The 24,984-nt window shown below is 39.9% G+C and overlaps 3 protein-coding genes across 7 annotated transcripts in view; 1 reads left to right on the forward strand and 2 right to left on the reverse strand.

The window, feature by feature from the left end:
• The window catches only part of LOC117566733 (unconventional myosin-XV), a 37,166-nt gene extending 29,199 nt beyond the window's left edge, over positions 1 to 7,967 (forward strand). The window contains exons 4-7 of one of the 2 annotated variants that reach the window (XM_034246279.2): positions 4,123 to 4,637; positions 5,617 to 5,854; positions 6,018 to 7,160; positions 7,230 to 7,967. In XM_034246279.2, coding sequence (XP_034102170.2) covers positions 4,123 to 4,637; positions 5,617 to 5,854; positions 6,018 to 7,160; positions 7,230 to 7,397 — 2,064 coding nt within the window. In that variant the 3' untranslated portion in view covers positions 7,398 to 7,967. The remainder of the gene's footprint in view (positions 1 to 4,122; positions 4,638 to 5,616; positions 5,855 to 6,017; positions 7,161 to 7,229) is intronic. The other variant, XM_052008679.1, reaches the window with a different exon arrangement.
• A 1,107-nt stretch (positions 7,968 to 9,074) lies between these two features.
• On the reverse strand, positions 9,075 to 16,837 carry LOC117570550 (protein serrate). 3 transcript variants are annotated; one of them, XM_052008681.1, is made up of 8 exons: positions 16,617 to 16,837; positions 12,031 to 12,202; positions 11,825 to 11,963; positions 11,604 to 11,762; positions 11,353 to 11,544; positions 10,314 to 10,374; positions 10,111 to 10,241; positions 9,075 to 10,030 (listed from the first exon to the last, which is right to left on the reverse strand). In XM_052008681.1, the coding sequence occupies exons 2-8, from the start codon at positions 12,196 to 12,198 to the stop codon at positions 9,180 to 9,182; spliced, it is 1,701 nt and encodes a 566-aa protein (XP_051864641.1). In that variant the 5' UTR covers positions 12,199 to 12,202; positions 16,617 to 16,837; the 3' UTR covers positions 9,075 to 9,179. The 3 variants fall into 3 exon arrangements, with proteins under 3 accessions (XP_051864641.1, XP_051864640.1, XP_051864642.1); XM_052008680.1 differs by lacking the exon at positions 16,617 to 16,837 and adding an exon at positions 13,343 to 13,459; XM_052008682.1 differs by lacking the exon at positions 16,617 to 16,837 and adding an exon at positions 12,263 to 12,607.
• Positions 16,838 to 17,120: 283 nt separating this feature from the next.
• Positions 17,121 to 24,984, reverse strand: part of LOC117569504 (uncharacterized protein DDB_G0271670) — a 99,843-nt gene continuing 91,979 nt past the window's right edge. For both annotated transcript variants that reach the window (XM_034250730.2, XM_052008683.1), the window contains 2 exons: positions 18,072 to 18,148; positions 17,121 to 17,938 (listed from right to left, as the gene is read on the reverse strand). In XM_034250730.2, the coding sequence (XP_034106621.1) occupies positions 17,250 to 17,938; positions 18,072 to 18,148 (766 nt within the window). In that variant the 3' untranslated portion in view covers positions 17,121 to 17,249. The remainder of the gene's footprint in view (positions 17,939 to 18,071; positions 18,149 to 24,984) is intronic.

Genomic DNA, 24,984 nt, shown 5'->3' on the forward strand with positions numbered 1-24,984 from the left:
TACTTGACTTGAATCGGATATTTATTTATATTTTTCTGTGATTATTCGGTAGCAGAGTTTTGTTTTTCGTTACTGTTTTTGTTTATTGGCAATTCTTGGAAGAAGAAGATTATTCTTGACTCGCTTCCCATCTAATGGGATCATCTCTGGTGTGTGTTACCGAGCGTGGCCGTTGCTACGCTTCAGCTCAAAGCAGAGCGGAGCGGAGGGGGATTCGCTTATCCCAATCCGATTCAATCTAAGCCAAGCCAAGCCGTTGACCCACAGACGAGAAGAAAAGATAGAGAAGAAATGATAGAGCTGAACTTGAAGAGTGCTTTTCCCCATTTGACCATTTCAACTGAACTGAAGAAGAATTGTAATTTAACTGTAATTTGATTTCAATAATTTAATTACATTTCGTGCGTTTTTATTATTGTCCGACTTCTCAGCTGTTCTCCGTTTTCCGTTCTCCGTTCTCTGTTTCGGTTTCGGTTTGCGTTCAAGTTTCTTCTTCCTCAGTTGCAGCTGTAAAAATTGTATCTCAAGACGAGAGCTCAGCTGCATTTGTTTCGGACTCCGTACATTAATTTCGAATTTTAATTAGCTGGCATAGACAAAAGATACAACACACATTAACAATCAACAATACGATATAGTGGAGTGCATAAATGCTCGTATTTTTTTTATAAGTGGCCAAACAAAGGCTGAAAACAAACCCCAAAAAGAAAGTTGCTGCCTCCAAATGTAAACACGAGTGTGAGTGTATGAGTACACTCATGCTTGCACTCAAACTCGTAATAGATGAATTTGTATTGCGAATTTAATTCGCATTGCCAGCAAGTGGAGCACAAACTGAAATTGCAACTTCAACTCCAGACCTCAATCCCAGATCCAGATCTAGATCTTTGGATTCATGGCCAAACTCGAGCTCGGAACAAGTCGTGTGACCCAGTTGCGTGTTTACTTCTCTCTCGTTGCAGTCTCTCGTTGCGTGCTAAATAGGGGGAACCGCATTGAAGTTCGATCTTCGATCTTCTATTTGTCCAACGCCTTGTTTTTTTGTGTTTGTGACTCTTTCCGAGTCATGATTTATGGGCATAACTCTAATGGAGGCATGTTAAAACCCACGACAGCTGTCAGCTTCCTCCTGCTGAATAGTCCGCTAACTGTTCTTGTTCCTCCATCTCCGCTTTAACTTAACTGTTTTCGCCTACGCGTGGCTTTTGCCAAGTGATCTGTCTCTGTCTTCATGCTTAGACTCGATCAGTTAAACTCATCACGAGGAGTATGTCATAATAATCTCCGATCCAATCCGATGACATCTGCACTTTCTCGTGGTCTGTTTGATGCGTGCTGCGCTTATCGAATGGCTGTTGAATGGTAATGATCAGGCTAATGTAAATGCTAATGCTTAGGCGCATTTCTACTAGTGATCTGCTCTGGCTCCAAGCTCAGCCTCGATCAGTTAACCACTTCTGATCCAATTCGATCGCATCGCTTTCTTGATGTTGTATGCCTTGTTATGTCGCCAGGTGACGTGTTTGTTACATGCTGTGCTTTTGGAATGAATGTTTTGATGATAATTCTAATGCTAAGTCGTATTTCAACTTGTGATCTGCTCTGTATTCAAGATCAGACTCGATCAGTTAACTATCTCCGATCTCATTCGATCAGTGGCGCTTTCTTGATGTCGTATGCCTTGTTACGTCGCCAGGTGGCGTGTTTGTTGCGCCTAACGAATAGTTGTTTGATGATAATGCTCTAGCTAATGTAAATGGTAATGCTTAGGCGCATTTCAGACTCGATCAGTTGATTAATTCACGAGGCGTGTGTCATAACAATCTGATCCGATTCAATCGCATCGCTTTCTCGATGTTGTTATGCCTTATTGCGTCGCTAGGTGGCGTGTTTGTTGCTCTTATCAATGATAATGCTAATGCGTAGACGCATTTCAATTTGGAAGTGCCACACTTCGCTCCTCGCCATGATTGATTGGTGAAAGATTTCCGCTTTCATAAACATAACAAGCAGCAACAACATCAGCAACAACAACTTTTACTCACCTTTTCGCATGAGTGTGTGCTTAAAATTGCAACGAACTATTTGAGCTGTGGGTGTTGGCAGCAGCCGCAGCAGCGAGTGCATAAAGCAATTAATGGTTAAAGAGCGCAGCGCAGGGGAAATCCATTCGCAACTGAGGAAGCAACTAAGAGAGAGACAGACAGAGACAAAGAGAGAAAGAGGGAAAGGCGGGGGCGAGCGAAGGCGAAGGCGAAAAGTGAAAAACAAAAGCAAAAACAAATGGAAAGCAACACCGAATTGCAGATTGCACAAATTGCAATAAAAGTGAAAAACATATTTCAATTCCAAAGCCGCGAATAAAACACTTTCGTTGCCAAAAACGCAGTCAACTAGCCAACGTCCAATTCGCTTCGAGTACACTGCGCGAAATCAACAGCGCACACATTAATATTTATGATGCCAGCGAATAATATGCGTTGCATTTTTTTCTCGTTTGCTTGCCACACTATTTGCAATTAGCAAAAAAGAAATCTAAGAATATGAAATGAGCAAAATATTTTACAGCTTGAAGCATTCTTTTCCAAGAGGGAGGAATTTTTCCTAGGAAATATTAGTTGTTGATTTTGTTGAAAAAGGAATATATATTTTATTTTTATTTTTATTGAACTAGTATGAAACACTCAATTTATTTAAAAAGTAAAGAGTATCTATGCTTATTTAAAAAACTCTAGGATGGTTTCACCTTTTTGGATTCTGTGTTTAGGAGTATGCAGTTCTTGAAGCGTAAAAAGTCTAAAAACGCATCTGTGCATTGCTTCAAGCGAGCTTTCTGTCCCCGATGATGTTTCCTTTTGTTCCCCAGCAGGTGGAAACTAATGTCAATTAGTTCTCCGTCTCCTTTTAAGGTTTTAAGTTAAATGTGTAAGTTCCCAATCTTGCTCCCATTTTTGGTGTCTCCAGAGGTCAGAATGGTTGAAAAATGGAATCTTCACAACCCTCTGTCGTCATCAGTCATCAGTCCTTCTATTGAAGTTTCTCCTCCAGCTTCTACTTTAGTTGTACAGTTGTGAACATTGGAAATAGCAGTGCGACGGTTTTTTTTGCATATTGCTTTATTTTTTCTGTTATTTTAATATTTTTAAACAATGCTTTGGAAGAGCCATTTTTGATTTACTTCCACAAAAAGGCTCAAATTTTTTTTTTAGTTTTATGTTGATGTTATGTTTACCTTTGAAGAAGTTAGTAAGGGATTTATAAGCATTAAACATTCTTAATTTAAAGGCAAAGTTGGGGAAGAATGCAGCTGCCAAGTTGCTGATAAAAGTAACAAGAATTCTCTCATTGAAGGAAAGAGTTCTCTTAATCTATATTTATATCTATCTATAATTAAATTGACATCAAATTTCAACAGCAATTCTGCAACCTACCTTTGTTTACTATGTAATTGCATATTTGGTTTGGTTATTGAAACATTTTCAAATTGCACTTTCACTTGTATTTTTTTTCATTATTGAACAATGAAACACAAAGCTGTAATTTTTTTTTTGTTAACAACACTTATTATTTTTGCTACCGGATCAAGTTTTACCCCAAAACCGATTAAATAATTAATGTCGATTAAACTTTGGCAATTATTAAAGCAACAAATTTGGTATTTAGCTGCAGCTCTTTTAGAGGCTTTCCTAATAAATTTAATGATGTGAATGTTGTTCCATATTTGGAATCTTTAGTTGGCTTTATTTACTATTTTACTTATTTATTTATTATTTGAGCATGAGTTTATAATCAGTGCAAAATCAGATCGTAATGAACATAAATCTAACTTAATTAAGTGATGTATTCGATGTTTTTAGTGTTTTGTCAGTGCATCGCTTGCAGTTATAGTTACAGATATTTGTGTATATAGAGATAGCTAGCGATTGAACCGGTTGCTGATCGACGTGTGATAACTGGTCATGGCTTCGCTTTTTGTCTTGGCCAAAAATAAAAAAGAGGCACCTGGGCAACTTTCACATGCCATTGACACGGGGCAAGTGCTTGCTTGCCTCTGGCTGTCTGCTCAATTAACAAATTGCATTCACGCTCACACTCTTACCCTCTCTTTCTCTCTCGTTGCAGTCGCAGTCGAAGGCGTCAACGCTGTCGTCGGGTGCTCGGGCTGCCGCCCAGACGTTGAATGTGCCGCTGGAGCGTTTGGAATCGCGTCAGGCACAACAGCAACAGCAGCAGCAACGCAACGAGCACTCGCACTCCAATGGCAATGATGCTGCCATCGAGCAGCAGCTGTTGCAGCAGCAAGTGGAGCTGCATCACCACCAGCAGCAGCAACAGCAACACCAGCAGCAGCAACAACAGCAGCATCATCAGCTCGAGGATGCTGCCGAGGAGCAGCTGCTCGAGCAGCAACGGTACATGAAGCAACAAAGCTATCTGCACTCGGCTCGCAAGTCAAATGCCGGCCAGCAGCCCAACTCCCTGACCAATGGCCAGCTGTCGCAGCAACAGCAGCAGCAGCAACATCACGATCTGGATGGCAGCAACTATATGCAGGACGATGCAGGCAATGGCGGCACTCCGCCCTCTGTGACCAAGTATTCCCTGCTGCAGTTTGCCATGCAGCACTTCCGCAACGAGTAAGTTTACCAACATGTTTCTGCTTTTATATTTATGTTCTTATCTCACTAAGAGGCCACTATATTTATTGTTGAATTTAGTTTAGCCTCAGATTTATGGTGGTTAATCAGAAAGCTCAATTTAAAAACTAAACCAAAAGCATGGAAGAATGTAATTCATTAAATCTCGCTTAACGGCCACTTTTATTTACTGCTTAACTGCAGGTTTATATTACTTATTTTTACATTCTAAATAATCACCAAAGAGCAAATGTGGAATTATTTGAATAATTTTAGCAAATCAGCCTTATCTCACTTAGCGGTCACTGTATTTATTGTAGAATTTAGTTTACATGTAGATTTGTGCTAGCTAATGCTTAAGTTCAAAATCAAAACTAACCAAAAGTGTAGAAAAATCTAATTTCTGATTTGCTGAAAGTGTATGTTACTTTTTCATTACACTCTATATAAAAACCAAAGATGAAGTGTAGAAACATTTCATTCATTGTAGAGTTTCAGCGTTTTTTTCACTTAGTGGCCACTATATTACTTCAGCTGCAGATTTGTGCCAGCTAATGGTTAAGCTCAGTATAAATACCAAACCAGAAGCGTAGAAAACTTACATTTTTTTATAATTACATCCCCATCTCGCTTAACGGCCACTTTTTTACACTCTGTGCTGCTTAGCTGATATTGCCTTTGTCTTGCACTCTATATAAAAACTATCCAAGAAGTGTAAAAACATTTCATTCATTATGAAATTACAGCTTTGTCTCGCTTAGCGGCCACTATAGTTAGTATCTTGTTGCTGTTGTTTCACTCAACGCTTTTGCGGGCCATCTTTATCTATCTATCTCAATAATGAAAATATGTAATGTGAAGAAGACAACTTAAATGACATACGTAGGGATTCCTACGGTTTTTTTTATTTCTGAATTACTTTTGTATTTCAATTATTGCATTTATCTTAAACTAATCTCTTGAATTCCATTTACTGCAGTCAATTACGCGATGCGGATCGTCACCATGAGCGGCATCAGTCATCTTCCGCTGCGAATCGATCGTATGCGGAACTGGTCAAGTGGCAAGGTCACGCCATTCGCCTGCCCCTGCTGCGTCTGCCCAACGATTTGGCGCCGCTTGCTCTCGAGTGCTTCGATTGCATTCTGCGCTACTGCGGCGACATTCCCCTCGATCCCGAGCTAACTGAAGTCAAGTGTGTCTACACGGTGCTAATGGTAAGTCCATCAAACAAATTCTTTACTATATATCAAATTTGATAGTTAGAAATTAACAAATTTGAATGAGTTAATCTAATATAATCTGCAAGACTAGGAAACAATAATAATAATAAATGAATATAATAATAATAATAATAATAATAATTCATTCGCTCCGCAGCATTGTCACAAATATCTGGCGCTGCGCGATGAAGTCTATTGCCAGCTAATGAAGCAGACGACGGCGAACCGATCGCCGTGTCCCGACAGCTCGCAGCGTGCGTGGCGTCTGCTCAGCATACTGGCCGCGTACTTTGGCTGCTCGGATGCACTGCGTCCCTATCTGATGGAGCACCTCACATCCGCAGCCTCGGATCGACGTCGCTCGTGCCATGGCACCGCCGCCGTTTGTCTGACGAATCTCCGCAAGACGGCGCGTTGCGGCGGCCGAAAGAACGTGCCCAGCGTCGAAGAGGTGACCGCCGTCTCGGCCGGACGCTCGGCTCGCCGCCAGATCTATCGCTTGCCCGGCGGCGCTGAGCGAGTGGTGAACACACGCTGCTCCACGGTGGTGGCCGATGTCATTGCCGAACTGTGTGCGTTGCTCGGTGTCGAGTCGGAGGCGGAGCAGCAGGAGTTTTCGCTGTACTGCATTGTCCAAGGCGACGCCTTCACCATGCCCCTGGCAGCGGATGAGTACATTCTGGATGTGACCACGGAGCTGCTCAAGTCTGGCCAGCCATTCTACTTGATATTCTGCCGCTCCGTCTGGCACTTTGCCCTGAAGCGCGAGCCGGCGCCGATGCCCCTTTATGTGGAGGTGCTCTTCAACCAGGTGGCGCCCGACTATCTCGAAGGACTGCTCCTCGAGCTCCCAGGCAACGGAGTGCCCATGCCCGAGATGGTGCGCGACATGGCGCGCATCGCGGCGCTGCTCCATCGTGCCGCCGACCTAAGTCATGTGCCGGCGATGAAGGAGATCAAATTCCTGCTGCCGAAGCCGGCGCTGGGCATTAGAGAGATTCGACCCGCTCAGTGGGTGGGCCTGGTCCAGTCGGCTTGGCCGCAGGTGGCGAACCTCAGCCCTGGGCAGGTGAAGGCGCAGTTCTTGAATGTGCTCGCCGCCTGGCCGCTCTTTGGCAGCAGCTTCTTTGCGGTGAAGCGCATCTGGGCCGAGGATGGGCCGCACGTTGAGGACAATCACAGTCCGATGTGGCGCGATCTGATTCTGGCCTTGAATAGACGTGGAGTGCTATTCTTGGATCCAAATACACACGAGACGCTGCAGCACTGGAGCTTCATGGAGGTCATCTCGACGCGCAAGGTGAGTTAAGAGGGGAAATTCCCGATTTCACACGATTATTCTCATCGATTCTCTTTTTGCTCTTTGCAGGTGCGCTCGGAGGATGGCGCTCTATTCCTGGACATGAAGGTGGGCAACCTGATGCAGCAGCGCGTCATTCGCGTCCAGACCGAGCAAGCGCACGAGATCTCGCGCCTGGTGCGACAATACATCACCATGGCTCAGATCAGTCAGCGCGACAAGCGGGAGCTCAACTGATGGGGAGAACAGACGTCGAACAACGAACATTCCGAACATGTTTATTATTATTACATACAATGATTATTATGATTACCACTTATTAGTATGATTACGCATTAATTTCCCCCGGACCCCAATCTTTTTTTTGTCACTCTCTAAGCTAAGCATAAACATATATAATATATTTATATAGTCCGCCCACATATTGTATCTATGTATCCATTGAGTGGCGGTCGTCCCTTGTCGTCCTTCCAACTGCAGGCACGCCCCGTAGGCCATATTCAAGCTTCCCCATCATTCACACTATATACAATACAATATACATATATGTACGCCTTGTATCTGAACAATCGGTGTTCTAATCTTAAGTAACAATGTGCAATTCCTCCCCTTTTCCCTATCTCTTATAATCTCTTACTTTGCTTTCCTCCGATTCGAAGATTTACATATCTTTCTTGCACTAGTTGTAAGCCAATCTTTTATATTATTATTATACATGTATTTTTTTTTTGACAATTTGTTAATCGAAATTCGAGGATTAGTGTAATTCCTGAAAATGATCAAAAATCGACAATAAACAAATAAAACTTCATATGAAATCTTAAAACTGGGTTTTTCTTTATTTGGTAATATGAAGAATTCAATCCTTAGATGCTAATTCAGAAATGGATGTAAAAGTATGCTGCAAATTTTGTAAGATTGAAAAAATGTCCTATACCTCTGTCATTTAAAGGACGATCGTGATGTCCTCTTGTACAAGGATAGCTCTTATGAATACAAACTGATTGACATGTTAGACAGGACGAAAGTCCCTGCAGGACCCGAGATAAAATCTATACAGAAAATAGCGTATATCTCAGTCATGTCCTTCTTGATCATTGCAAGTCCTGTGTCAATCGAAGCGTATTCACGACGACTATTATCCTGCCAAATTTGATCCTGATCGTCCTTGTAGTTCTCGAGTTATCTTTGAATTTCTAATTTACGCATTTTTCGTTTTGTCAACGGAACTGAAAAATTACAAGTTTTAGATGGCAATCGATAGAGTTGGTCCTTACGAATCCAACAATACATGTCCTTTGAAAATCCGACAGGATATAGCCGAGTTATTCGCATTTTTCAATTTTATATGCCGTCTTAATTGAGCCCTTATAAGTATGCTTTAAAATAGTTGATATGCTTAACAGCACAGATTCCGCAAATCCACGACGTGATCCAAGTGCCCTTGCAAAATGCCAGTTGCACCACATGAAATACCAGGCGAACATAAATCAGCAGCAAGCAGAAATGCAAAAATTTAGATGGCGCAGTAAAAGTATGCTGCAAAATATTAGTTGCGGAATCGTTAGAAAAGTACATCCTAAAAGTATGCAGCGGTTAATTTTGGCATTGTCAAATTTCAAGTGCCGCAGCATTGTCATTAATGTACATCCTAAAAGTATGCTTTACAAAAGCAGCAGAAGAATGTCCGAACTGGAGGTAAAAGTATGCCGCAAATAATTGATGTCGCACTTAATTGGACGTACTAAAAGTATGCATAACTAAAATTGAGCTTTTTTAAAGTTCGTAGGCAAGATTATTGGCGAAAATCGCATACTAATGCTTTCGAAATTTCGTGATGTAATTGAATAATTTAATTTTATATCAAAAAAATAAAACAAAATAAATAAAATATATCACAATAAAAAAATAGAATTGAATAAATAATTTAATTTAATAACTAAAAATGAAAACAAAATAAATAATAATAAAAAAAAATAGAATTGCATTTAAATTCGAGGGAATTTGTTTGCCCATTGCTCAGATAATATTTGGTATGATTTGATCGTTGTCATCCTCTTCGTCCTCGTATTCCTCTCCATCGCCATCACCATCCTCGTAATCATCCTCGTCGTCATCATCATCGTCATCATCATCATCGTCGTCATCATCATCGGTGTTGTTGTTGTTATCCTGCTGCTGATTGTGGTCTGGCTTGATGGGCTTTGCCGTCAGCTGTTCCTGTGCATTCAATTGTGTGGCATCGTCCTTGCTGCCACTGCCACTGCCACTTGTTGCAGCAGCCTCTGTTGTAGTTGTTGTTAATGTAGAGTTTGCTGTAGCTGTTGCTGTTGTTGTTGTTGTCGTGGCACGCCTCAATGTTGTCGCCTCATCAGCAGCTGCAACATCGCTTAACGCTTCATTAGTCGCATTGTGGCTGCCGCTGCCTGCGGCACGTGTTGTCGTTGTCGTTGTCGTCGTTTTCTCTGTTGCCTCTTCCTTGCCATTGCCACTCGATGCTGTTGCTGTTGCTGCCACAGTCACTGCTGCTGTTGCTGCCTCGGCTGTTGCTGTTGTGGTTGTTCTCGGTGTTGTTGTCGTGAAATTTGCACTGTTTGTTGCCAACTTTGTCGTCGACTGCTTCTCCACCGAGTCATCCACTTCATCCTCAGGCCCAGCAGCTGTGACCGACTCTGACTCCGACTCCGAATCCGGTGGCGTGATGCGTGGTGGCGCCACCGAGGTGAGCAGAAAGTCATCGGCAATCTCACAGTTCTTGCCCAGATACCCTTGACGGCAGTGGCAACGATAGCTGCCATCCTCACGGCTCAGCGAGATGCATTTGCCGTTGTTCTCGCACGTCTCCGGATGATCGCTGCAATAGCTCAGTTCTGCAGTGCGGATGGGGGAAGAAGAAGGGAACGTTGTTAGTAGGAGCAGATGCAAATGCAAATACTTGCGTCAAACTTACTCTCATCGCATAGCATGCCGCCCCAGCCTGGTCGGCAGTTGCATTCCCACGGCGCATCGCAGTCGCCGTTGACGCAGCCAGGATACGGAAAGCATTTGTCGCACTGCGCCCCCGTCCAGCCCACTTTACAGCTGCAAGAGGAGATGAGAGAGAGAGGTACGTAGTTGAAGTTGAAGGCTTTTAGGCTGCAGAGTTCGACTCACCGACACTCGCCAGGCTTGCGGCAGTAGCCATGCTGCTTGTTGCAGTCCGAGGCGCAAAGTGCTGCAAAATGTGTTGTTTAATTATTGAAGAATACTAAATAAATGCAAGCTAATTTGCAAGCTGCAGTTTGTAAGACAGCGCTACTCAAGATGAGGAATAGAACGGATAGAGATTTCATACATCAAAAAACTATGTTGTCACTTGGTAATAATAACATATCACATATCAAATGTTTGTTGCCAACTGACAACATAATTCACAAATTTATATATTCTATCGTAAAACAAATAAAGTTTCTAAAATCAATCTTAGCTCTAAATATATTAGTAATCCACAGCTATAAGAATAACATTTACTTATATTTCAAATTGTTTCAGATTTAAGTGTGGTATTATTTTTAAAATATACCCAATTGATATACCACAAAATACTAAAAATATACTAAATGTTATTTTGGTATATTGATATACTGCATCATTACCAACCAGCGTACTCTAAAATATACTGAATTGATATACAAAAAAAAAAAACAAAAATATACCAAAGTCAGCATTTGACATATTGCTACTGACATACGTTGACGTAAAACGTTGAAGTAAAAATATACCAGATTGTTCGCAGTCTAAAAATATACCATATTATTATACCACATAAATACTAAAATATGTACCAAGGGGTATATTTGGTATATTGATATAGTACTGCATTTAAAATATACCAAATTAATATACCGCAAATATACTACAAATATACCAAATAGTTTATTTTTTACACTTTTGATTTGCTTGTAAACATAACAAGTGCTGACGAAGAAAAAACTATAGACAGACAAACGGACTTTGATCAAAAATATATATTGAGTTGAAGATGCCTCCTTCTGGAGTCACAGTTATAATACTCTTCTACCTTATGGATTTAGGGGGTTAAAAAAATTATTGCACTTTCAGTTAAGAGTTTTTCCTTGACTTTAAACAAAGATGAACCTGGCTTAGCATATATAGTATACTTTATACTTTATAAGAGAGTAATCACACTCACCTGTCTGGCAGAGGAGACCCGTGTAGCCCGGCTGGCAGAGGCATTCGAGTGGCTTGTTGCAAGTCCCGTGCTGACATCCCGGCATCGTGGCGCACTCGCTGCAACTGCGTCCCGCCCACCCGATGCGGCAGCGACACTCGCCAGGTGCCTCGCAGTAGCCACGCGTGCTGTGGCAGCCACTGCGGCAGCTGGCTGCAGAGATGGAATCGTTATTTAGAAACATCTCTTACTTCAGACTGCGCTCAACTTACGCTCGGTGCAGAAGAGTCCGTCCCAGCCCGGTTTGCAGATGCACTCGAAGGGTTTGTTGCAAGTCCCATGCTGGCAACCGGGCAGCGGAATGCATTTGTCACACTGCTCCCCGCTGTACCCGATACGACAACGACACTCTCCCGGACGTTGGCAGTAGCCTGAGAGAGAGAGAGAGTCATAGATGAGTCTGAGTCTGAGGCAGAAACAATCTTCATCTTACCATTCATGGGATCGCAGCCTCGACGACACATCGGCACCTGGCAGAGATCGCCCTGCCACCCAGGAAGACACTTGACATCTCCCTTCTCGTCGCAGGTGTAGTGCGAGTTCATCTTGTACTTTTGCGGCTTCTCGCATGCCTTTAAGATTAGCAGAATAAATGTGAAATTAATGACAACAATAAAACAATTGAAATTGACAACTTACGCGCTGCTTCCACAGCGGAATGTTTGTGTTTGTGTTGAGACTCGTCTGGCGTCCATCGAAGTTCCTTCGCAGCGCCTCGATGCCATTCAGTGTGCTGACCAGGAACATCACCAGAAGGAGCACAGTCAACGGCAGCTGCGGCGTTCTCATGCTGCTCTGCGATGCCATTGATCTATATAAAGTGCAGCTCTCTTTTGAAAAAGTTCTCCCAATTCAAATTTTCTGAGTTTACTCTTAATATTCTCAGAGTAACCCAGTTTTGTCCATATTTAATTTGCGATTTCCTCTAAATTAACTCAACTTTTGGCCACCATTTTTTTTAAAGAGAATTATCTTTGAAATTACTTCTTTGATTTGATGCAGCTTTGATTTGAAATTGCGTTTAAAGTGTTTCTAATTTAATCCCTCTGAAGTTACTCTCAATCTAATTAGAACATCCAACTCAAATTTTGTTTGTTTTTCATTTGCAACTCATTCCGAATTTAGTTCACTATTTTTTAACACTTTCTTTAAAGAATTATCTTTGAAATTACTTCTTAATGTGTCTACATAAAAAAGTGGGTCCCTGTTTTAAAGATGTGTTTAAAGTTCTCCTAATTCAAACCTCCTGAAGTTAGTCTCAATATATATGTACATCCTAAATTTTCTTAGTATCTTTCTAAAGTTACAACTCAAATTTTCTGCGTATTTCATGGACATCAATTTAAAATTTGTAATGAAGTGAAATGTATTTCGAAATTGCATTCAAATGTGTAACTTTGATTGTAAAGTTGGAATTAAAGACTAAAATTGTTATGTAGGAATTAGGCTTGATATTAATGAAATTATATTTAAATATAATTTCTTTAATCTTTTTATTTAAAAATTGTAATTCTAAATGGTTCTCTTTATTTAAATGGAATTTCTTTAATATAAAGCTTGATTTCTACTCAACAATTCTATACTTGAATTCCTACTTCACAACTCGATTCATTGTTGTAGAATCAAAGAAGTTTGCAGTTTGATAGCTTAAAATGGTTAAACCTTTACTAATTAGATCAACACTCGTCGATTGTGAATACCCTCGAATTTCCAACAATTTAATGTTGGGATTAGATGGAAGTTGCGTTTGGTGAAACAGTTTGGCTTTGTATAAGTTGGTTGTGTGACGCGTTGCCGCGACACCAAAGACAATTAACATGTTTTGAAGACAACTTTCTTCGCGACCAGAGAACCGCAATTGATGGACTGAACTGACATATTGACTAACTGACTGACTGACTGAGTGAGTGACTGACTGAATGATGAATGAATCACAGTTCGAGGTACGCACCGCATCGCAATAAAGAAACGCTCGAAAAGCAAATCGGGAAACCAAACAACAAATATCCAAAGTGTTGCGAGTGTTTAACGGTCTTTCAATCCAATCGAAACAAAATCCACTTCAAAATCCAATTCAATCCAACCAGCGACGTCTTCTTCGGCTTGCGTTTACTTGGAGACTAATCAATTAGCTTAGCGATTCAAGTCTGTCAACTCAAGAAGAACTCGAAAGTGAGTTCTACTCTCTCTCTCTCTCTCTCTCTCTTTCTTCGAGTTGAAAGCCAGTTTGGCCCATTGTCTCTTCTGCTTCTTCTCCGTCTGCTTCGTACTCTCGCGAGGTGGAGAAATTTGAGAAACCGGCGGCGACAGCTGTTGCCTTAGGCATCTGCCTCGCTCTCTGCGTCGATCACCTGCCCCGCAAATTGGGTCAAACGGTAAACGTTGAATCAGCTGAGCGAAGCCTCAAACAAGTTGCAACAGGTCGCGACAAGTGGGGAAAATTCCACATCACATAAAGCACAACACAACAACACATCACAGAATTTTGTTTTAAAATAATATTCTTGTTTCTTTATTGTGAATTTCTCGATTTCCATTTCATGATCATTATTTAGTATTATGTAATTATTATTATTATTCTTATTATTCGAATTTCATTTGTTTCTTGGATTCTCATTTTTGACTTTGACTTGCATTTGCTTCATTTTCTTAATCATGTTCATTCTTTTTGCTTTGCTTCTTTTTCTGACATCAAACTGCAAATGTTTCTTTTTCTTTTTCTTTTTCTTTTTGATGAATATCTTTCTGTATGTGTGTGTGTAAATGAAGTGTGTGTGTTTGAGTGTGTGTGTATATATGTGTGTGTGTGTTACAGTTAGCAACAAATTTTGTTGTGCTGCTTGGTGCCGTTTAACTTTTCTGATTCACTATTAAAATTGAATTGAACAAAATAATAGCAGCAGATATTTCAAGTCTGCATCTCAGCTATAGGAACAGTTGGCAGTTCACAGTTATCTCTCTTAAGATGGAATAATAATAATAATAAATATAATAAAAATAATAGTAATAATCATAATAATAATAAATATAATAAAAATAATAGTAATAATCATAATAATAATAATGATAATAACAAGTAAGAAAGCTACAGTCGAGTGTACTCGACTGTGAGATACCCGCTACCCATTTTGAATAAAAGCAATATATTTTGCGGTATATTTCTCAAAATATACCAAATATACTACAAAATACTAAAAAAAATATACCAAATGGTATATGTGGTATATCGATATAGTACCGCATTCAAAATATACCATAGACGGCACAATATACCAGATTGTCAGACAAAGTAACTAAGACCCCCAGTAAGTAGGCGTTTTTGCCCATACAAAAGAATTTCTTTAATAACTTCGACAATTTTTATCTGATCGCAACCAAATGTTCAGGAATCATAACTACTATAGTAATTATTGTATATACCAAAATTCGTAACTCTAGCTTTAAAATTACGCTTGTTATTCGATTTTTTTGATTTGCGGGGGCGGAAGTGGGCGTGGCAAAAATTTGAAACAAACTTGATCTGCGTGCAAACATAACAAATGCTGTCGAAAAAAAATTATAGCTCTATCTCTTATAGTCTCTGAGATCCAGTGTTTCATACGGACGGACGGACAGACACACAGACACACAGACACACAGACGGACAGACGGACATGGCTATATCGTCTCGGCTGTTGACGCTGATCAAGAATATATATACTTTATAGGGTCGGAGATGCCTCCTTCAACCTGTTACATACATTTCCTGCCGGCACAAAGTTATAATACCCTTCTACCCTATGGGTAGCGGGTATAAAAATAATAATAATGACATATAAATACCCGCTACCCCTTTTGAATAAAAGCAAAACAGTGCGGTATTATTCTTAAATATATACCAAACAATATACCGGAAAATACTAAAATATACCAAATGCTATATTTAGTATATTGATAGAGGGAAAATATAAAAAGGTTATATACCACAGAAATGCTAAAAAAATACCAAAGGCTGTATTTGGTATATCGATGAAGTACTACATTCGATATATATCATAGATGGCAAAATATACCAGGTTTTCAGCCAAAGCATCAAAGTTTTCCTTTAATAACGTCTACAATTTTTATGAGATCAGACCTAAACAAACTAAGGAATCATAAATACTGTAGTTAATATTAAATGTACCAAAATTCGGGAGTCTAGCTTCAAAATACCTCTTGTTTTTTTTTTATTTTTGTTGGTAGTTGGCGTGGCAAACATTTGAAGTAAACTTGATCTGCTTTTAAATATTAAAAATGCTGTCAAAAAAATTATATTTGTATTTCTTTTAGTCTCTGAGATCTTGGGGTTCATACGGACGGAAAGACAGACGGACGCTGATCGAGAATATATATACGTGCACAAAGTTATAATACCCTTCTCCCCTGTGGCGGGCATAAAAATTTAACGTAAAATACTAACTCGAATTGGATTGATGTCAGACAGACGGACTTTAAAGTAATCAGAATGAACTTTATCAGAATTATTTCAGTGACAGAATTATTTGTGTGTGTGTGTGTGTGTGTGTGCTTAGTTACTACTTTTAGTTTGCAAGTAAAACTATGAACTAATGGTTAAGCATGATGTACACACTGCGTATGCGTAATGATGTGTATGAGTAATTATTAATTGTTTCTTATAGCTAAACCAAACGGGGATCGATCGATTGAATGCCTCGATTCATTTCCGATTTCAGCTAGTTCGTTAGTTCCCCCTTTTGGAAGAGGGGCGTGGTTGGGTTAGGGGCGGGATTCTATGCTAATTCTTGCTTCTCTCTCTTCTCTCTCTGGTTCGCTTTCTCTCTAGTGACAATAATCATGTGTATATTTTGGGGGGGCTAATATCATTATAATTATGGTTATAGTTATAGTATTATATCATCATCATCATCTTTAGCTTTATTTTTATCTTCATATTTTTCACACATATTTCTTTGATCTTTGACTATGAACTGTGTCGGAAAGTAGCGTTCGCGTCTTTTTTTTGGAGGAGAATGTTTATATTCTATTTACAACTTGGGGTACAGTTAGAAGGCAGCGAGTGCTGCAGCGAGTTACTACTGTACTTTTTCAATATTTTCCACTTTCGTCACTACTAAATTACTATGCGATTTACTATGCTGCGGACTCGGACATTTGGGGGAAGGGACACAAAAAAAACACTTTTTTGTTACTTAATTAACTTTGCTTAAATCTTAAACACTTACATGCGAGTTCTGCTCTTCTCTTCTCTCTTCGAATGTGTGTGCAGGTGTGTGTGTGTGTAGGTGTGTATATGTGTGTGGGAGGTGTTGAAGATCGATATGATTAGGCTGCGGGTTTGTGATATGAATGAGCGAGCATCTGAAGAACTCGAACTCGAACTCGAACTTGAACTGGAACTCCAACTCGATATCGAACTTAGCCTCGAACTTGAGCTCGAACTCCAGCTCAAACTTGAACTCGAATTCCTACTCGAACTCGAACTTCAAGTCGAACTCTAGCTTGAACTTTAGCTCGAACTCTAGCTCGAACTCTAGCTCGAGCTCTAACTCGAACTCCAGCACGAACTCGAACTTAAACTCAATCTCGGACTCGAATTCGAACTCGAACTCGAACTCTAGCTCGAACTCTAGTTCGAACTCTAGCTCGAACTCTAGCTCGAAGTCTAGCTCGAACTCTAGCTCGAACTCTAACTCGAACTCTAACTCGAACTCCAGCTCGAACTCCAGCTCGAACTCTAGCTCTAACTCGAACTCGAACTCCACTTCTCTCTTCCTTTCTCTGTGAACTCTTCTTCGCTACATAGACTAGGCGTATACCCTACACTCATACACTCATACTCGTATTCATTCACTCGCTTAGATGAATATGAACTGCGCGTGGTTGCACTTCTTGGGCGGACCGATGGTCAGGCGCAGCCATTTGCCGCGACACGAAGGCGCCGCCAGAGCGCTCCAGCGCGTCGTGCGTCCCGACAGCCCCTCGCCACGGCAATGGTAGCTGAGTGGCAACTGTTGCTGCAACTGCAACGACTGTGGCATGGCAGGCACTGTGGCACTCTTGCTGTTGCTGTTGCTGCTCCGCTTCGACGCTGTCGACGTCGCGCTACGAGAACGATGCGATTGCCGTTGGCGCTTCAATTGCTGCTCGTTGCTGCTGCTCTCGCTGTCGCCTCCCGTTTCCGTTTCCGCATCCGCTCCAGTTCCCATTCCCATTCCCATTCCTAATCCCATTTCCGCTTCCGTCTCGAGCATGTTCTGTGCATCCTCCTCCTCGCTGTCGTCTTCCTCCAATTGCTGCTGTTCCTCCTCATTGTCCTCGTTGTCATTATTGTTGCCTCCGCTGCTGCTGCTGCTGATATCCTTGCTATCCTCGCCGCCATCCTCCATCAGATAGCCATGTGCCTTGTGTGTACTTGTCGTCGTCGTCGTCGTCGTGCTTGTTGTTGTCATTGTGGAGGCGCCTCTTCCTCCGCTGCTGCTGCTTCCCTGCTGCTCCTTGTCCTGAATGAGAGCCTCGAGGTCACAGCGCACTGTGATGCGATCGCCTGCGGCAACAGAGACAGAGAGATTCGCAATTTGATTCAGCTCCATTTCTAATCACATTCATCGCCATCTATCGATCGACCCTTCGATTCACATTCCCTTCTCCCTTTTCCTTTCCCCTTCCCATTCACTCACCTTCCAGCATCAGATTGTATGGCGGCAGCTTGTGGCACGCCTTGGACGCCTTTATCACCTCGAACTCGACGCAGTATCTGCAAGCACAAGAGAGCACAGCCATCGAATTAATAATGTTGATACACAGGTTTAAGCAATATGGATTTGCTTCAACTTGAAAGCTAAATAACAGTTTCAGTTTTTAAATTCTTAGCAGTTGAAAGTATAAAGTATAAACCAAGTAAGAAAGCTGAGATGCCAGCTACCCATTTTCAATAATATCATACTCTATAAATATACCAAACAAAATACTGAAATATGCCGAAGGCATTCATTCAAAATGTACCATAGTGTATGAAACAAACCTGATTGTCAGGCAAAACTGTCTGATTTTAATATACCAAAAAAATACTAAAATAGACCGCAAGCTATATTTGATATATCGATATAGTACTACATTCAAAATACGCAGTGAAGTACAAAATATACCATATTAATATACCAAAATATGAAAGGAGTCTAAGAAGTCAGCAATAAAGTAAAATACATAGTTGAATTGAATTTAATTGAATTAAATTGCATTGAATAAGTTAGAAATTGAAATAAGTCAGAAGTAAGAAAAAAATTTGAAAAATGCAAAATGATGATCGAATTTCACAGAACATAAATATAAAAAGTAAAATAATTGAATTAAATTATCTTGAAATAAGTCAGAAGTAAGAAAAAAGTTTGAAAAATGCAAAATGATGATCGAATTTCACAGAACATAAATATAAAAAGTAAAATAATTGAATTAAATTATGTTGAAATAAGTATAAAATTGAATTTGAATAAAGAAAAAGAAAAATGAAGTAATATAATTGAATTAAATTGAGTTGAATAAGTTGGAAATTTAAATTGAAATAAGTCAAAAGTAAAAAATAAATTAAATTGAATTCAATATAGTTTCAAATGAAATGCGAAATATAACTGAGACTAAATTTCATGTTGTTGTTAGATTAAGTGATTAAATAAAAATGAATAACTATATAAATTAAACAAAATGTAAATACCAACAAGAAACATATTCAGTAAGCTGTCATAAATTAAAGGGGCAGCCTTGAATAACTATAAAATATAATTAAATAGGTTATTGAGCAAAAACTTTGCTTGAATTCAATTGATTTCACTTTGATTGTAGTAAAATGGATGGGAGTGCATATTGTTGAAATGAGGATGATGAACTGGCGAAAGCGAAATGAGGAAATGAGCAGAGAAAAGAAGGCGAACAGAATGATGATGAAATGGAATGATGATTGCCCAGAGCTCTGTGTGTGAATGTGAAAGCAAAAGGAAGGCAAAACAAATGCGGGAAGTTGACATCAAAAGAAGAGCACTGAAGAGAGAGAGAGAGAGATGGAGAGGGGGGCTAGTCAACCGGAAATTCGAACTGTCTATTAAGCCTAACAATTTCCGTTTCCGCAACGCAACACAAAACATAGAAAAAACGCAGCGCGCAACAAAAAACGAAGCGAAAACAAAGTACAACAAACATTCAGTCAACGAGTCAAGTGGCTGAGTGTGTTTAAGTGTGCGTGTGTGAGTGTGTGTGTGTGTGATGTTGTGTCTGACAGATCTGACAGAAGGTGTTGACAGCGGAAATTGCGTCGGAAATTCAAATGCGCCCTCAAAATTCACTCGCATTCGCATTGGGAAATCACAGCAGAAAAGCAGAAGCAGCCAGCGGATATTTGGCCACTTAGCGAGCACCTCAATTACCCCAGACAGAGACAGAGATAGAGATAGAGAGGGAAAGAGAAAGAGAGAGAAAGACATTGGGCCAAATTAGCTGGAGCTGCATGCAATTGACGCCCCACGGAAATCTAAATCGGCGTCAGACCACAAAAACCAAACGCGTCGCATCCCCAATACAACAGAGAGAGCGAGAGGGAGAGCAAGGGAGAGGGAGTGAGAGAGAAAGAGAGAGGGAGGGAGTCTAAGGGAAGACTGAGCACTTAATTAACTTGAATGGCGCCGGCCAGAGTCTGGGCCAGGACATTCGCAGAAGTCGTCGACTGGGCCTCCGCCTGCTCGGCCATAAAGGTAAATTGAAAAAAATTCCATGTAAATAAAGTGGCAGCAGCCACCGCACAAAGTAATAAAAATAAACAAGGCAAATGCACAAAAGTTCCTCTTGTCGGACGGGGGCAAAATATAATTAAACTCAAGTGGAAGTCGCTTGCTGTCTGGCGAAGAGAGAAGGGAACTGAATGGAGGAGGGGAAAGAGAAGAAGGAGGATAAAAGACAACAACTAGAAACACAATTGTGAAAATATTTCAATTACAAATTTACAAACTAGACAATGAACAAAACAACTTGCTTTCCAGCATTAGATTTTGTCTTAAACAATTCTCACTTTCACTTTTCGAATCCTCCAGAATTTTCATATGTGAGAGACAAATGATATAGTTGTGAAATGTCTGTTTGATTTATTTGACTCTTCGATCAAAGGAGATAAGTAAGAAATGATAATAGCAGAACAACTTTAAGAGGAAGTTGTCAGAAGAGTAAGAAATAAACAATATAGTATTTCCGATTCTTGTGAATTTGATTGTGATCGTATAAAAATTGAGGAAGTTATTAAGTAATTCTGTATGGCAAATTACGCCTACTTAGCTGCTTTAACTGATAATCCGATATATTTTGACCTCTCTGCTATATTTCGAATGTAGTAATTTAATGATATTCTAAATATAGCGTTTTGTATAATTATTGTGTTTTTGTGGTATATTAAATTTGTGAATTTTACAATTAATACTGCACAGTTTTGTTTTAAATAAAACAACACCCATTTTTAAATATCATTCAATAAAACAGAAATACAGTCAATTTACAGAGCAAATTTTATGGAAATAACTACTATTTAAAAAGGAAATAAGATCAAATTGAAGTCTTTAAATACTTTGGCTATACAATTTTTCAATAGAATCAAGTTAGAATCTATTATTATCAGAAATAAGTAAATAAATTAAACAAATTAACAAATAAGAAAGCGACAGTAGAGTATTGAAAACAATATTTTTCCTTATATTTACCATGAATGTACCAATAAAATACACAAATGAAGTGAAGGCTATATAAATGTGATTAAAATCTTGAACTCGTTTAGGGACTTGAAAAGTTATTTAAGTAATTCAACTGAAATGTAGAAATATAAATCGAATAAGTATTCCGTGTTCAGTTCTGACTTCATTCGTTGTAGTCTAGAATTAAATTCTGCATGACAAAAAAAAATAAATAAATAAATAAATTTATAAATTTCCTACTCATTTTGCATTTAAAGTTTAAATTGTTGTGGATTTAAGTAGCTTTCATTTCAGTTTTCTTGTCTTTGTATCAAGATTGGACCTAATTGTACATTAAAAGTGTGAAAAATTGTAAAAAGATTGCTTTAATATCAAGCTTGAATTATATCACGTATTTTTAGTTTACATATTTCTAATATTTTGATTGGGATTGGTAATCGACATATAGAAAGACAGCAGATGATTTCACATGCTGAATTCTTCAGACACTTTCGCCATTCGATTTGTTGTTGGCTTTGTTTGTGAGATTGGATTTTGAGGTAAATCTTTTGGTGAATGCTGAATGTTGAGCTTCGAGCTGAGCTGCAAAGTCAGTCATAACATAAACACGGCGAGGACTCAATGATAAGTGGATTGATAAGCAAATATATATTTGAACAGACCTCAGAAGCTGCACAGCCACAAAATGCCAGCAAGTTGAAAGGTTGCACAAAATAAAAAATACTGAGCGAAAAGAAAAGGGGAAACTCTTCATGTGAGCAGCAGAAGGAGGGCAGAGTGCGGAGAGGGGGGGGGGAGTACATAGGATTTGCTTGTTCGTGTTTAGTTAAGTCGAAAGTCGACATTCAGGCAATTGGCATTTGGCATTTGGCCTCTGACTCCGACTCCTCCTCCGACTCACACTTCTACTTCGACTATGACCTCTCGCCCCTGCGGGAAAAGTCATTTTCTTGTCAAATATTTTGCCACTTCAAAGGGCAGGCAACGTGACACGCCGACTACGACTCCGACTTCCACTACGACTGCCATTGACAGGCAACAGCAACACCAACAACAGCAACAGCAATACAACACAGCAGCCACACAGGCACTTAAAAAAGTATTTGCACTCGTTTATATGAAAGGCAAACACAACACCATAAAAAAAAACAAATAAGAAAGCTACGGTTGAGTGTGCTCGACTGTGAGATATTTGTTACACATTTTGAATAAAACCAAATAGTGCGGTATTAATATGAAAATATACCAAATTAATATACCACAAAAGTATTAAAAATATATCAAAATATATACCAAAACGACAAAAATACTAAAAATGTACCCAATTATATATTTGGTATATTGGTATAGTGCTACTTTCAAAATATACCATAGAAGACAAAATATACCACATATTCGATCAAAGCACTCGAAAATATACCAAATTAATATACAACAAAAAATACTTAAAGGTATATTGATAGAGTACTACATTCCAAATATGCCATAGAGTGCAAAATATACCAGACTGTCAAAACTAAAACAGTCTAAAAATATACCAAATCAATATACCACAAAAATACTAAAAATATATACCAAATGTTATATACTGTATATTGATAGAATACTACATTAGTACAAAATATACCAGATTGTCATCCAAAAAATACTAATATATACCAAAGGCTGCACTTGGTATATCGATAGAGTACTACATTCAAAAGTCGTCTATTTGTTATAGCGCTAGTGCATACTGACGGACAGACGGACTTTGCAACATATATCGCATCGGCTGCTGACGCTGATCAAGAATACATATACTTACTAGGGTCGGAGATACCTCCTGCTGCCTGTTACATACTTAAAATACCCCTCAACTCTATTAGCAGTGGGTATAAAAGAAAGTAATACAAAAATAAACTGGCTGGTTTGCTGCTGCTACAAATAATTGCTTGACAAAGTTGCCGCACAGCTTGTGGTCGCTCTTCTTCTACTTCTTCTTCTTCTTCAGTTTGAAGTTGCAGCGCGGAAGCGAAAACGAAACGAAAACGACGCGGCGACATCTCAATTTGGATTTGCCTCAGCAACAGGCTCCGAATACGAATTCGAATACGAATACGAGTCCAAGTTTAAGACTCCTGGACTGTGGCTGTGGCCAAAAGGAAGCACTTTGTGGCGCTTGAGTGAGTCGACTGAAAAGGGAAATGTTAAGAGGCGCTTCTTCTTCTTCTTCTGTCCCTCTGCCTCCTTCTTCGTTCAGCTTTTTAATGATGATTGAGCAGCGCGCAAATCTTGTTGCATACTTTCGGGCGACTGAGTCAATGCAAAAAGCGGATTTGCCCAGCACAAGCAAGGGTCAAGGGGAGAGAGCTGCTTCATCGTTCAGTTCTCCGCTTAGTCCTTGGCTCCTTGCAGTGACAGTTTCGCTTGGCTGCTTGGCTGCTCGATGCCTGCTCGATGTGCCTGCCCATGTACAATATTATGCATAGATTACGCTCAGTCAATTTTCTTTCTTTCTCTCTTTTGCTCTTTCGCTTGCCATGTAATTGATATTGACACTGTGGCAAGGTGTGGTGGGGGGAGTGAGGGGGGTGTAAAGAGGGCGTATATACGGCTATAATTAGCTGTGCAAATAGAGCATGAGATTTGGACAACGGGGCGTATGCTTGATGGCACAACAAATTGTCTTTTAATAGCAATCTGATCAACTGCAAATCGATTACAAACTTATTTGCCTGTCCCCCTGCTATGTCTCTCTCTCTTTTTCTCTCTCTCTCTCCTTCTCTCTCTTTCTCGCTTTTTGGATTATTCTATATCTAATCTAGATCTTGCTTGAAATTTGTCTTTGCCTTTCATCATCCAGTTTAATTAATCCTATCGAAGCTTTTGCTTTTCTCCACACCATCTCAATCTCATTTGATTGTTGCCTTTTCCTCATTTTTCACTCATTTCTCACTTCATTTCACTCTCTCTCTGTCTCCCTCTCTCTCTCGCTTTGCCTACTCAACTTCTCATTTGCTTGCATTAGACTTTGCGTTTGTTGTTTTTCGCTCGTCTTAAACTAGCTTAAAACTATCTCACTTTTGCTTCCTTTCTCTTTCTATTTGTCTCTCCGTCTCTTCCTCTCTGTCTTTCTCTCTCTCTTTCCTTTCCTCTCTCTCACTCTCTTTACTCTTGCTCTTTACACAGTTTTCTTCATTTGCGGCTCAGCTCTTGCTTTCGCTATTGTCTTAAGCCGCTTTAAAACTATCTCGCTTCTTATGCTTCTCTCACTCCCTCTCTTCTTCTCTGTCTCCCTCTTTCTATCTCCTTCCCTCTCGCTCTCTTTCTTTACTCTACTCTCTATACAGTTTTCTTAATTTTCGGCTCAGCTCTTGCTTTCGCTTTTGCCTTATCCCGCTCCATTAAGTGCATAATTCAATTTGAAAAGCAGACTTTGAGTGCCCCTAAAAGTATGCAAAGCAACAAGGCTCAGACTCTCACACACACACACACACACACATACATACATAGATCAACTGGGCATAAAAACGAAGGCAGCTGCGCTTTCGTCCTCGGCTTTGTTTTTCCTGCCTGCTTTTGTTTTCCTTCAGCTTCGGCTTTGGATTTCGCTTTCCCTTTGCTTGCATAATGAAAATAAAGCAGCAGCTTTTTCGCATTTTTATGGCTTTTATTTAACTGTCAACTGCCGCCGCGTGGCAGGTAACAATTGAATGTGTGGCAGACAGCCTGGCTGCTGCTGCTTCTTCGCCTTCTTCTTCACCTGCTATGCAAATGAGACACACACACACACACACACACACACACACACACACACAGAGGGAATCGCGCATATCATAAAATCTGTCAATTCGCAGGACTATTGTCTTCAATTTCCCGCTACAAACAC

Source organism: Drosophila albomicans, chromosome X (assembly GCF_009650485.2).
Source record: "Drosophila albomicans strain 15112-1751.03 chromosome X, ASM965048v2, whole genome shotgun sequence".
Taxonomy (NCBI): Eukaryota; Metazoa; Arthropoda; class Insecta; order Diptera; family Drosophilidae; genus Drosophila; species Drosophila albomicans.

What these genes read in the sequence shown, in the direction of transcription:
- LOC117570550 (XM_052008680.1), bottom strand. An exon ending in TTCCGCTGTGGAAGCAGCGC is followed by an intron (nt 11,964 to 12,030) that starts GTAAGTTGTCAA and finishes CTAATCTTAAAG; the next exon opens with GCATGCGAGAAGCCGCAAAA. An exon ending in CGCAAGCCTGGCGAGTGTCG is followed by an intron (nt 10,242 to 10,313) that starts GTGAGTCGAACT and finishes CTCCTCTTGCAG; the next exon opens with CTGTAAAGTGGGCTGGACGG.